Raw genomic sequence first — 13,061 nt, 5'->3', positions numbered from 1 at the left:
GAAAGGTCAAAGGTGAAAGGTTACCTGCATAGCTTCGGCCGTTGCTCATGTTGGTGGGGATGAGGCTCCACTTGTCTGTGGCAGGGTTGTAATACTCCACTGAGGAGAGGTTACACGAGCCGTCGTCTCCTCCGATCACATACAGCAGGCCGTTTATGGCGCACACTCCTGCACGAACACGGGGGAGAGGTTAGAGACACGCACACACACTATGGCCAAATATTCTGCATTTCATGGTCTCTAGTGTGTGTGTGTGTGTGTGTGTGTGTGTGTGTTAGGCTACTTACCGGCGTTCCTCCGACACATGTTCATGTCGCACACTTGTTTCCAGGTGTTACTAGGGGGATCGTACACCTCCACACTCTTCCTCACCAGGGGCCCGTCGTGGCCCCCCGCCGCATACAGCTGCCCGCTCAGCACCCCAACACCTACAAACACCATCGCACACACACGTCTAGTTAGATCTCTTCACACATAAACACGCTACAGATGTTCGCCGGCCATTACTGTAGTCCATGAATAACCCGCAAGCTGGAGCTAAGTATCAGCTCCAGTAGTTCTCTTGTGAACAGCACCCTCTACCTCTATGGCAGTAATCTCATTTCAGTGCTCATTCGGTTTAGATCGCTGTATACTAGGGTTGGGTGATGTTAACCTTTGTCCTATCGTGATTATGTACCCATACAAAATTGTGATGCATACAAATGCAACTGGACGAATCAGTTTATGATGAAAGCCTGGGCAGAGGCTAAGCACAAGCAAATCTTTTCTAACATTCCTTTCTGGTGGAGAAGAACAGAGTTTGTGTGTGTGTGTGTGTGTGTGTGTGTGTGTGTGTGTGTGTGTGTGTGTGTGTGTGTGTGTGTGTGTGGGGCGCACCTGGTGGAGTAGTGACTATCCGTAGTGAGCTAGGTTATAGGTCTCCATCATGGGCTGGATAGAAGTAGTCTACCGTCTTCAGAACTGGATAATAATTGCTTTATTTGCCTCATAAAATAATAGAAAAATAAACAATATGGTTTGTTCTCTCTCTCATAAAGCTATGATTGAGAATAGCCTATGCTATAGAGACTTTCATTCTTGTTACTCTTGAAAGCCACAACTTTAGGACAACACCTTCGTGGGTTAGAATATTTAGACTATAAGCTACTGTTCATAACTGTAACTTGTATGATATGCCTAGTAGGAGGATGATTTATTGGCCATTTTGTTTTCAACCTCACATGGAGGGTTTTTCCCGGGCCCGCACGGATCACTTCTTTCTTAATAAGCTTCAATTTGATTGAACTTGTCATTCGGTTTTTCTACAGGCTACTGATATAGCTTTTTCTCTCTCATTATTCGTCCCCTGGCTACCTTGTGTTTTTAGGCTATTCAAATAACTTAGAACTCCATTAGATTCATTGTTTGATCGGGGGAAATCCATGCATAAAACGATGAAGTGTAGCCTTCTGTCATATTCATATAGCCTATCGAATTGAGAGAGAAGAGAATATAGGCTACATTTTTCATTAAGCAGCTAGTCAATATAGTTAAGGAGTCTCTGTTATTAACAAAAAATGCTTTAAAATGTTTAGGCTATAGCCTAATGCCCATGCATCCAACAGAGAAACAATATTTTCTGACTAGACATTCGGAGCTGCTTTGGTGGAATTCTTCGCTCTGTCTGGCTCTTGTGTTCTGTAGGCTATATAACGTACTTATTGAACATAACGATGTCGTCGCCATCGAAGATGGCTGTCAATTATCGTCGATATTGTAAGATCGCCCAACCTTAACATATGCTCATGCAGGGAAAACATTGCTTGTTACATTAAACATTAAAACCAGTTTGGGTGAATATTGAGTTGTAGGTATTGATATGGTGGTGCTGTTCCCTCACTGCTCCTGCTGCCAGCTAGTTAGTTAGCAGTGTAGTCCTGGATGAACCCAGGCAGCATCACCAGGGATCAAGGGGCTGCATTGTGTTGGTGCTACATCCTCTGCCCAGCTGAGCAGACTGCACAATGAGCACAGGAGACTCATTCACATTCCCAACAACATTGACTGAGAGACACAGAGACCCTCTCACAATACCAAAGTTACCAAAACGAGAGGGAAAATACACAACGGCGCTCTTGAAAAAGAGAGAGACGCACAGCTACCATCGCAAGAGAAAATTATTTACAAGACATTTCCTATTTCCAGGAATCTCTGTAGGTAGTAAATGTTACTGTGTGAGGTTAGTTGAGGTCTAAAAGCCCATTATAACTCATATGCACACACACAGTACCAGTCAAAAGTTCAAATGCATTAAGGGAAAAAAATTCTACAAATTAACAAGGCACACCTGTTAATTGAAATGCATTCCAGGTGACTACCTCATGAAGCTGCTTGAGAGAATGCCAAGAGTGTGAAGCTGTCAACAGGGCAAAGGGTAGCTACTTTGAAGAATCTCAAATTCGGTTACTGCATGATTCCATATGTGTTATTTCATAGTGTTGACGTCTTCAATATTATTCTACAATGTAGAAAACAGAAAAAATAAAAACACTTGAGAGAGAGACAGAGACAGTAAGAGAGAGAGTAAGAGAGCGAGACAGAGAGTAGTGGGTCAAAAGTTTACATACACTAAGTTGACTGAGCTTTTAAACAGCTTGGAAAATTCCAGAAAATTATGGCATAGCTTTAGAAGCCTCTGGTATGCTAATTGACATCATTTGAGTCAATTGGAGGTGTACCTGTGGATGTATTTCAATGCCTACCTTCAAACTCAGTGCCTCTTTGCTTGACATCATGGGAAAATCAAAAGAAATCAGACAAGACCTCAGAAAAAAAAATTGTAGACCTCCACAAGTCTGGTTTGTCCTTGGGAGCAATTTCCAAACACCTGGAGGTACCACATTCATCTGTACAAACAATAGTATGCAAATATTAAACACCATGGGACCACGCAGCCGTCATACCGCTCAGGAAGGAGACGCGTTCTGTCTCCTAGAGAAGAACGTAGTTTGGTGCAAAAAGTGCAAATCAATCCCAGAACAACAGAAAAGGACCTTGTGAAGATGCTGGAGGAAACAGGCACAAAACTATCTATATCCACAGTAAAACGAGTCCTATATCGACATAACCTGAAAGGCCGCTCAGCGAGGAAGAAGCCACTGCTCCAAAACCACCATAAAAATGCCAGACTACAGTTTGCAACTGTACGTGGACAAAAAAAATCGTACTTTTGGGAGAAATATCCTCTGGTCTGAGGAAACAAAAATAGAACTGTTTGGCCATAATGACCATCGTTATGTTTGGAGGAAAAGGGGGAGGCTTGCAAGCAGAAGAACACCATCCCCACCGTCAAGCACGGAAGTGGCAGCATCATGTTGTGGGGGTGCTTTGCTGCAGGAGGGACTGGTACACTTCACAAAATATATGGCATCATGAGGTAGGAAACTTATGTGGATATATTGAAGCAACATCTCAAGATATCAGTCAGGAAGTTAAATTGTGGTCGCAAATGGGTCTTCCAAATGGACAATGACCACAAGCATACTTCCAAAGTTGTGGCAAAATGGCTTAAGGACAACAAAGTCAAGGTATTGGAGTGGCCATCACAAAGTCCTGACCTCAATCCTATAGAAAATTTGTGGACAGAACTGAAAAGGCGTGTGCGAGCAAGGAGGTCTACAAACCTGACTCAATTACACCAGCTCTGTCAGGAGGAATGGGCCAGAATCAACCAACTTATTGTGGGAAGCTTGTGGAAGGAAGGCTACCCGAAAAGTTTGACCCAAGTTAAACAATTTAAAGGCAATGCTACCAAATAATAATTGAGTGTATGCAAACTTCTGACCCACTGAGGATGTGATGAAAGAAATAAAAGATTAAATAAATCATGCACTCTACAATTATTCTGACATTTCACATTCTTAAAATAAACTGACGATTCTAACTGACCTAAGACAGGGAATTCTTACTAGGATTAAATGTCAGGACTGAGTTTAAATGTATTTGGCTAAGATGTGTGTAAACTTCCGACTTCAACTGAATGCATGCATGTATGTATGTATGTATGTATGCATGCATGTATGTATGTATGCATGTATGTATGTATGTATGTATGTATGTATGTATGTATGCATGCATGTATGTATGTATGTATGTATGTATGCATGCATGTATGTATGAATGTATACATAAATGTATGTATACATACACATACATACCACACACACACACATACATACCACACACACATACACTCAGCAAAAAAATAAACGTCTCTTTTTCAAGACCCTGTCTTTCAAAGATAATTGGTAAAAATCCAAATAACTCCACAGATCTTTATTGCAAAGGGTTTAAACACTGTTCCCCATGCTTGTTCGATGAACCATAAACAATTAACGAACATGCACCTGTGGAACGGGTGGCAATTAAGGTCACAGTTATGAAAACTTAGGACACCAAAGAGGCCTTTCTACTGACTCTGAAAACACCAAAAGAAAGATGCCCAGGGTCCCTGCTCATCTGCGTGAACGTGCCTTAGGCATGCTGCAAGGAGGCATAAGGACTGCAGATGTGGCCAGGGCAAAAAATTGCAATGTCTGTACTGTGAGACGCCTAAGACAATGCTACAGGGAGACAAGACGGACAGCTGATCGTTCTCGCAGTGGCAGACCACGTGTAACAACACCTGCACAGGATCAATACATCCGAACATCACACCTGCGGGACAGGTATAGGTTGGCAACAACAACTGCCCGAGTTACACCAGGAACGCACAATCCCTCCATCAATGCTCAGACTGTCCGCAATAAGCAGAGAGAGGCTGGACTGAGGGTTTGTAGGCCTGTTGCAAGGCAGGTCCTCACCAGACATCACCGGCAACAACGTTGCCTATGGGCACAAACCCACCCTCGCTGGACCAGACAGGACTGGCAAAAAGGGCTCTTCACTGACGAGTCAAGGTTTTGTCTCAACCGGAGGTAATGGTCCAATTCGCATTTATCGTCGAAGGAATGAGCGTTACACCGAGGCCTGTACTCTGGAACGGGATCGATTTGGAGGTGGAGGGTCCGTCATGGTCTAGGGCGGTGTGTCACAACATCATTGGACTGAGCTTGTTGTCATTGCAGGAAATCTCAACGCAGTGCATTACAGGGAAGACATCCTCCTCACTCATGTGGTACCCTTCCTGCAGACTCATCCTGACATGACCCTCCACCATGACAATGCCACCAGCCATACTGCTCATTCTGTGTGTGATTTCCTGCAAGACAGGAATGTCAATGTTCTGCCATGGCCTGCGAAGAGCCCGGATCTCAATCCCATTGAGCATGTCTGGGACCTGTTGGATCGGAGGGTGAGGGTTAGGCCCATTCCCCCCAGAAATGTCCGGGAACTTGCAGGTGCCTTGGTGGAAGAGTGGGGTAACATCTCACAGCAAGAACTAGCAAATCTGGTGCAGTCCATGAGGTGGAGATGCACTGCAGTACATAATGCAGCTGGTGGCCACACCAGATACTGACTGTTACTTTTGATTTTGACCCCGCTTTTGTTCAGGGACACATTATTCCATTTCTGTTAGTCACATGTCTGTGGAACTTGTTCAGTTTATGTCTCAGTTGTTGAAACTTGTTATGTTCATACAAATATTTATACATGTTAAAATACTGAAAATAAAAGCAGTTGACAGTGAGAGGACTTATTTTTTTGCTGAGTATGCATGCATGCATACATACATAAACACACACCGATTGTTACGAATTATTTCAGACAGATTATTTCACTTATAATTCACTTTATCACAATTCCAGTGGGTCAGAAGTTTACATACACTAAAACAGGGAATTTTTACTAGGATTAAATGTCAGGAATGATGAAAAACTGAGTTTAAATGTATTTGGCTAAGGTGTATGTAAACGTTACTTTATTTTAAGAATGAGGATGAACCAGATTTGTGGAGGTCTATAATTTAGTTTCTGAGGTCTTGACTGATTTTTTTTGATTTTCCCATGATGTCAAGCAAAGAGGCACTGCGTTTAAGGTTGATCTTGAAATACATCCATAGGTACACCTACAATTGATGTCAATTAGCCTATCAGAAGCTTCTAAAGCCATGACATCATTTTCTGGAATTTTCCAAGCTGTTTGAAGGCACAGTCAACTTAGTGTATGTAAACTTGGACCCACTGGAATTGTGATAAAGTGAAATAATCTGTCTGTAAACAATTGTTGGAAAAATGACTTATGTCACGCACAAAGTAGATGTCCTAACCACTTGCCAAAACTATAGTTTGTTAACAAGAAATTTGTGGAGTGGTTGAAAAATTAGTTTATATGACTCCAACTTAAGTGTATGTAAACTTCCAACTTCAACTGTACATACACACATATATATATATATATATATATATATATATATATATATATATATATATATATATATATATATATATATATATATATATATATATATATACATACACACACACACACTGTTCAAAAAAATAAAGGGAACACTAAAATAACACACCCTAGATCTGAATGAATGAAATGTTCTTATTAAATACTCTTGTCTTTACATAGTTGAATGTGCTGACAACAAAATCACACAAAAATTATCAATGGAAATCAAATTTATCAACCCATGGAGGTCTGGATTTGGAGTCACACTCAAAATTAAAGTGGAAAACCACACTACAGGCTGATCCAACTTTAATGTAATGTCCTTAAAACAAGTCAAAATGAGGCTCAGTAGTGTGTGTGGCCTCCACTTGCCTGTATGAGCTCCCTACAACGCCTGGACATGCTCCTGATGAGGTGGCGGATGGTCTCCTGAGGGATCTCCTCCCAGACCTGGACTAAAGCATCCGCCAACTCCTGGACAGTCTGTGGTGCAACGTGGCGTTGGTGGATGGAGCGAGACATGATGTCCCAGATGTGCTCAATTGGATTCAGGTCTGGGGAACGGGCGGGCCAGTCCATAGCATCAATGCCTTCCTCTTGCAGGAACTGCTGACACACTCCAGCCACATGAGGTCTAGCATCGTCTTGCATTAGGAGGAACCCAGGGCCAACCGCACCAGCATATGGTCTCACAAGGGGTCTGAGGATCTCATCTCGGTACCTAATGGCAGTCAGGCTACCTCTGGCGAGCACATGGAGGGCTGTGCGGCCCCTCACCCCACACCATGACTGACCCACCGCCAAACCGGTCATGCTGGAGGATGTTGCAGGCAGCAGAACGTTCTCCACGGCGTCTCCAGACTGTCACGTCTGTCACATGTGCTCAGTGTGAACCTGCTTTCATCTGTGAAGAGCACAGGGCGCCAGTGGCGAATTTGCCAATCTTGGTGTTCTCTGGCAAATGCCAAACGTCCTGCACGGTGTTGGGCTGTAAGCACAACCCCCACCTGTGGACGTCGGGCCCTCATACCACCCTCATGGAGTCTGTTTCTGACCATTTGAGCAGACACATGCACATTTGTGGCCGGCTGGAGGTAATTTTGCAGGGCTCTGGCAGTGCTCCTCGTGCTCCTCCTTGCACAAAGGCGGAGGTAATGGTCCTGCTGCTGGGTTGTTGCCCTCCTACGGCCTACTCCACGTCTCCTGATGTACTGGCCTGTCTCCTGGTAGCGCCTCCATGCTCTGGACACTACGCTGACAGACACAGCAAACCTTCTTGCCACAGCTCGCATTGATGTGCCATCCTGGATGAGCTGCACTACCTGAGCCACTTGTGTGGGTTGTAGACTCCGTCTCATGCTACCACTAGAGTGAAAGCACCGCCAGCATTCAAGAGTAACCAAAAGATCAGCCAGGAAGCATAGGAACTGAGAAGTGGTCTGTAGTCACCACCTGCAGAACCACTCCTTTATTGGGGGTGTCTTGCCAATTGCCTATAATTTCCACCTGTTGTCTATTCCATTTGCACAACAGCATGTGAAATTTATGGTCAATCAGTGGACAGTTTGATTTCACAGAAGTGTGATTAACTTGGAGTTACATTCCCTTTATTTTTGTGAGCAGTATATATATATATACAGTGCCTTGCGAAAGTATTCGGCCCCCTTGAACTTTGCGACCTTTTGCCACATTTCAGGCTTCAAACATAAAGATATAAAACTGTATTTTTTTGTGAAGAATCAACAACAAGTGGGACACAATCATGAAGTGGAACGACATTTATTGGATATTTCAAACTTTTTTAACAGATCAAAAACTGAAAAATTGGGCGTGCAAAATTATTCAGCACCCTTAAGTTAATACTTTGTAACGCCACCTTTTGCTGTGATTACAGCTGTAAGTCGCTTGGGGTATGTCAGTTTTGCACATCGAGAGACTGAAATTTTTTCCCATTCCTCCTTGCAAAACAGCTCGAGCTCAGTGAGTTTGGATGGAGACCATTTGTGAACAGCAGTTTTCAGTTCTTTCCACAGATTCTCGATTGGATTCAGGTCTGGACTTTGACTTGGCCATTCTAACACCTGGATATGTTTATTTTTGAACCATTCCATTGTAGATTTTGCTTTATGTTTTGGATCATTGTCTTGTTGGAAGACAAATCTCCGTCCCAGTCTCAGGTCTTTTGCAGACTCCATCAGGTTTTCTTCCAGAATGGTCCTGCATTTGGCTCCATCCATCTTCCCATCAATTTTAACCATCTTCCCTGTCCCTGCTGAAGAAAAGCAGGCCCAAACCATGATGCTGCCACCACCATGTTTGACAGTGGGGATGGTGTGTTCAGGGTGATGAGCTGTGTTGCTTTTACGCCAAACATAATGTTTTGCATTGTTGCCAAAAAGTTCAATTTTGGTTTCATCTGACCAGAGCACCTTCTTCCACATGTTTGGTGTGTCTCCCAGGTGGCTTGTGGCAAACTTCAAACGACACTTTTTATGGATATCTTTAAGTAATGGCTTTCTTCTTAACACTCTTCCATAAAGGCCAGATTTGTGCAATATACGACTGATTGTTGTCCTATGGACAGAGTCTCCCACCTCAGCTGTAGATCTCTGCAGTTCATCCAGAGTGATCATGGGCCTCTTGGCTGCATCTCTGATCAGTCTTCTCCTTGTATGAGCTGAAAGTTTAGAGGGACGGCCAGGTCTTGGTAGATTTGCAGTGGTCTGATACTCCTTCCATTTCAATATTATATATATCGTTGCCATGGCGCCGACAGAGATGGGCGCCGACAGAGATGGCCGCCTCGCTTCGTGTTCCTAGGAAACTATGCAGTTTTTTGTTTTTTTACGTGTTATTTCTTACATTAGTACCCCAGGTCATCTTAGGTTTCATTACATACAGTCGAGAAGAACTACTGAATATAAGATCAGCGTCAACTCACCATCAGTACAACCAAGAATATGATTTTCGTGAAGCGGATTCTGTGTTCTGCCTTTCAACCAGGACAACGGAATGGATCCCAGCCGGCGACCCAAAAAAACGACTCCGTAAAAGAGGGAAACGAGGCGGTCTTCTGGTCAGACTCCGGAGACGGGCACATCGTGCACCACTCCCTAGCATTCTTCTCGCCAATGTCCAGTCTCTTGACAACAAGGTTGATGAAATCCGAGCAAGGGTAGCATTCCAGAGGGACATCAGAGACTGTAACGTTCTTTGCTTCACGGAAACATGGCTCACTGGAGAGACGCTATCGGAGGCGGTGCAGCCAGCGGGTTTCTCCACGCATCGCGCCGACAGAAACAAACATCTTTCTGGTAAGAAGAGGGGCGGGGGCGTATGCCTTATGGCTAACGAGACGTGGTGTGATCACAGAAACATACAGGAACTCAAATCCTTCTGTTCACCCGATTTAGAATTCCTCACAATCAAATGTCGACCGCATTATCTACCAAGAGAATTCTCTTCGATTATAATCACAGCCGTATATATTCCCCCCCAAGCAGACACATCGATGGCTCTGAACGAACATTATTTGACTCTTTGTAAACTGGAATCCATACATCCTGAGGCTGCATTCATTATAGCTGGGGATTTTAACAAGGCTAGTCTGAAAACAAGACTCCCTAAATTGTATCAGCATATCGATTGCGCAACCAGGGCTGGAAAAACCTTGGATCATTGTTATTCTAACTTCCGCAACGCATATAAGGCCCTGCCCCGCCCTCCTTTCGGAAAAGCTGACCATGACTCCATTTTGCTGATCCCTGCCTACAGACAGAAACTAAAACAAGAAGCTCCCACGCTGAGTCCGACCAAGCTGATTCCACACTCCAAGACTGCTTCCATCTCGTGGACTGGGATATGTTTCGTATTGCGTCAGATAACAACATTGACGAATACGCTGATTCGGTGTGCGAGTTCATTAGAACGTGCGTTGAAGATGTCATTCCCATAGCAACGATTAAAACATTCCCTAACCAGAAACCGTGGATTGATGGCAGCATTCGCGTGAAACTGAAAGTGCGAACCACTGCTTTTAATCAGGGCAAGGTGACTGGTAACATGACCGAATACAAACAGTGCAGCTATTCCCTCCGCAAGGCTATCAAACAAGCTAAGCGTCAGTATAGAGACAAAGTAGAATCTCAATTCAACGGCTCAGACACAAGAGGTATGTGGCAGGGTCTACAGTCAATCACGGACTACAAGAAGAAAACCAGCCCAGTCACGGACCAGGATGTCTTGCTCCCAGGCAGACTAAATAACTTTTTGAGGACAATACAGTGCCACTGACACGGCCTGCAACGAAAACATGCGGACTCTCCTTCACTGCAGCCGAGGTGAGTAAAACATTTAAACGTGTTAACCCTCGCAAGGCTGCAGGCCCAGACGGCATCCCCAGCCGCGCCCTCAGAGCATGCGCAGACCAGCTGGCCGGTGTGTTTACGGACATATTCAATCAATCCCTATACCAGTCTGCTGTTCCCACATGCTTCAAGAGGGCCACCATTGTTCCTGTTCCCAAGAAAGCTAAGGTAACTGAGCTAAACGACTACCTTACTTCCGTCATCATGAAGTGCTTTGAGAGACTAGTCAAGGACCATATCACCTCCACCCTACCTGACACCCTAGACCCACTCCAATTTGCTTACCGCCCAAATAGGTCCACAGACGATGCAATCTCAACCACACTGCACACTGCCCTAACCCATCTGGACAAGAGGAATACCTATGTGAGAATGCTGTTCATCGACTACAGCTCGGCATTCAACACCATAGTACCCTCCAAGCTCATCATCAAGCTCGAGACCCTGGGTCTCAACCCCGCCCTGTGCAACTGGGTACTGGACTTCCTGACGGGCCGCCCCCAGGTGGTGAGGGTAGGCAACAACATCTCCACCCCGCTGATCCTCAACACTGGGGCCCCACAAGGGTGCGTTCTGAGCCCTCTCCTGTTCACCCACGACTGCGTGGCCACGCACGCCTCCAACTCAATCATCAAGTTTGCGGACGACACAACAGTGGTAGGCTTGATTACCAACAACGACGAGACGGCCTACAGGGAGGAGGTGAGGGCCCTCGGAGTGTGGTGTCAGGAAAATAACCTCACACTCAACAAAACTAAGGAGATGATTGTGGACTTCAGGAAACAGCAGAGGGAACACCCCCCTATCCACATCGATGGAACAGTAGTGGAGAGGGTAGTAAGTTTTAAGTTCCTCGGCATACACATCACAGACAAACTGAATTGGTCCACTCACACAGACAGCATCGTGAAGAAGGCGCAGCAGCGCCTCTTCAACCTCAGGAGGCTGAAGAAATTCGGCTTGTCACCAAAAGCACTCACAAACTTCTACAGATGCACAATCGAGAGCATCCTGGCGGGCTGTATCACCGCCTGGTACGGCAACTGCTCCGCCCACAACCGTAAGGCTCTCCAGAGGGTAGTGAGGTCTGCACAACGCATCACCGGGGGCAAACTACCTGCCCTCCAGGACACCTACACCACCCGATGTTACAGGAAGGCCATAAAGATCATCAAGGACAACAACCACCCGAGCCACTGCCTGTTCACCCCGCTATCATCCAGAAGGCGAGGTCAGTACAGGTGCATCAAAGCTGGGACCGAGAGACTGAAAAACAGCTTCTATCTCAAGGCCATCAGACTGTTAAACAGCCATCACTAACATTGCGTGGCTGCTGCCAACACATTGACTCAACTCCAGCCACTTTAATAATGGGAATTGATGGGAAATGAATCAATAAAGTAAAATATATCACTAGCCACTTTAAACAATGCTACCTAATATAATGTTTACATACCCTACATTATTCATCTCATATGTATACGTATATACTGTACTCTATATCATCTACTGCATCCTTATGTAATACATGTATCACTGGCCACTTTAACTATGCCACTTTGTTTACATACTCATCTCATATGTATATACTGTACTCGATACCATCTACTGTATCTTGCCTATGCTGCTCTGTACCATCACTCATCCATATATCTTTATGTACATATTCTTTATCCCCTTACACTGTGTATAAGACAGTAGTTTTGGAATTGTTAGTTAGATTACTTGTTGGTTATTACTGCATTGTCGGAACTAGAAGCACAAGCATTTCGCTACACTCGCATTAACATCTGCTAACCATGTGTATGTGTGACAAATAAAATTTGATTTGATTTGATTTATTATCGCTTGCACAGTGCTCCTTGGGATGTTTAAAGCTTGGGAAATATTTTTGTATCCAAATCCGGCTTTAAACTTCTTCACAACAGTATCTCGGACCTGCCTGGTGTGTTCCTTGTTCTTCATGATGCTCTCTACGCTTTTAACGGACCTCTGAGATCACAGTGCAGGTACATTTACACGGAGACTTGATTACACACAGGTGGATTGTATTTATCATCATTAGTCATTTAGGTCAACATTGGATCATTCAGAGATCCTCACTGAACTTCTGGAGAGAGTTTGCTGCACTGAAAGTAAAGGGGCTGAATAATTTTGCACGCCCAATTTTTCAGTTTTTGATTTGTTAAAAAAGTTTGAAATATCCAATAAATGTCGTTCCACTTCATGATTGTGTCCCACTTGTTGTTGATTCCTCACAAAAAAATGCAGTTTTATATCTTTATGTTTGAAGCCTGAAATGTGGCAAAAGGT

At 44.3% G+C, this 13,061-nt stretch overlaps 1 protein-coding gene across 2 annotated transcripts in view; it reads right to left on the bottom strand.

The window, feature by feature from the left end:
- LOC110488574 (kelch-like protein 3) overlaps nucleotides 1-13,061 on the bottom strand; it is a 36,503-nt gene that overhangs the window by 2,994 nt on the left and 20,448 nt on the right. For both annotated transcript variants that reach the window (XM_036942705.1, XM_036942706.1), the window contains 2 exons: nucleotides 288-428; nucleotides 25-168 (listed from right to left, as the gene is read on the bottom strand). In XM_036942705.1, coding sequence (XP_036798600.1) covers nucleotides 25-168; nucleotides 288-428 — 285 coding nt within the window. The remainder of the gene's footprint in view (nucleotides 1-24; nucleotides 169-287; nucleotides 429-13,061) is intronic.

This window comes from Oncorhynchus mykiss, chromosome 14 (genome assembly GCF_013265735.2).
Source record: "Oncorhynchus mykiss isolate Arlee chromosome 14, USDA_OmykA_1.1, whole genome shotgun sequence".
Classification (NCBI taxonomy): domain Eukaryota; kingdom Metazoa; phylum Chordata; class Actinopteri; order Salmoniformes; family Salmonidae; genus Oncorhynchus; species Oncorhynchus mykiss.
Note: the sequence above shows the minus strand (reverse complement) of the source record. Positions and strands in the feature narration are given on the sequence as shown.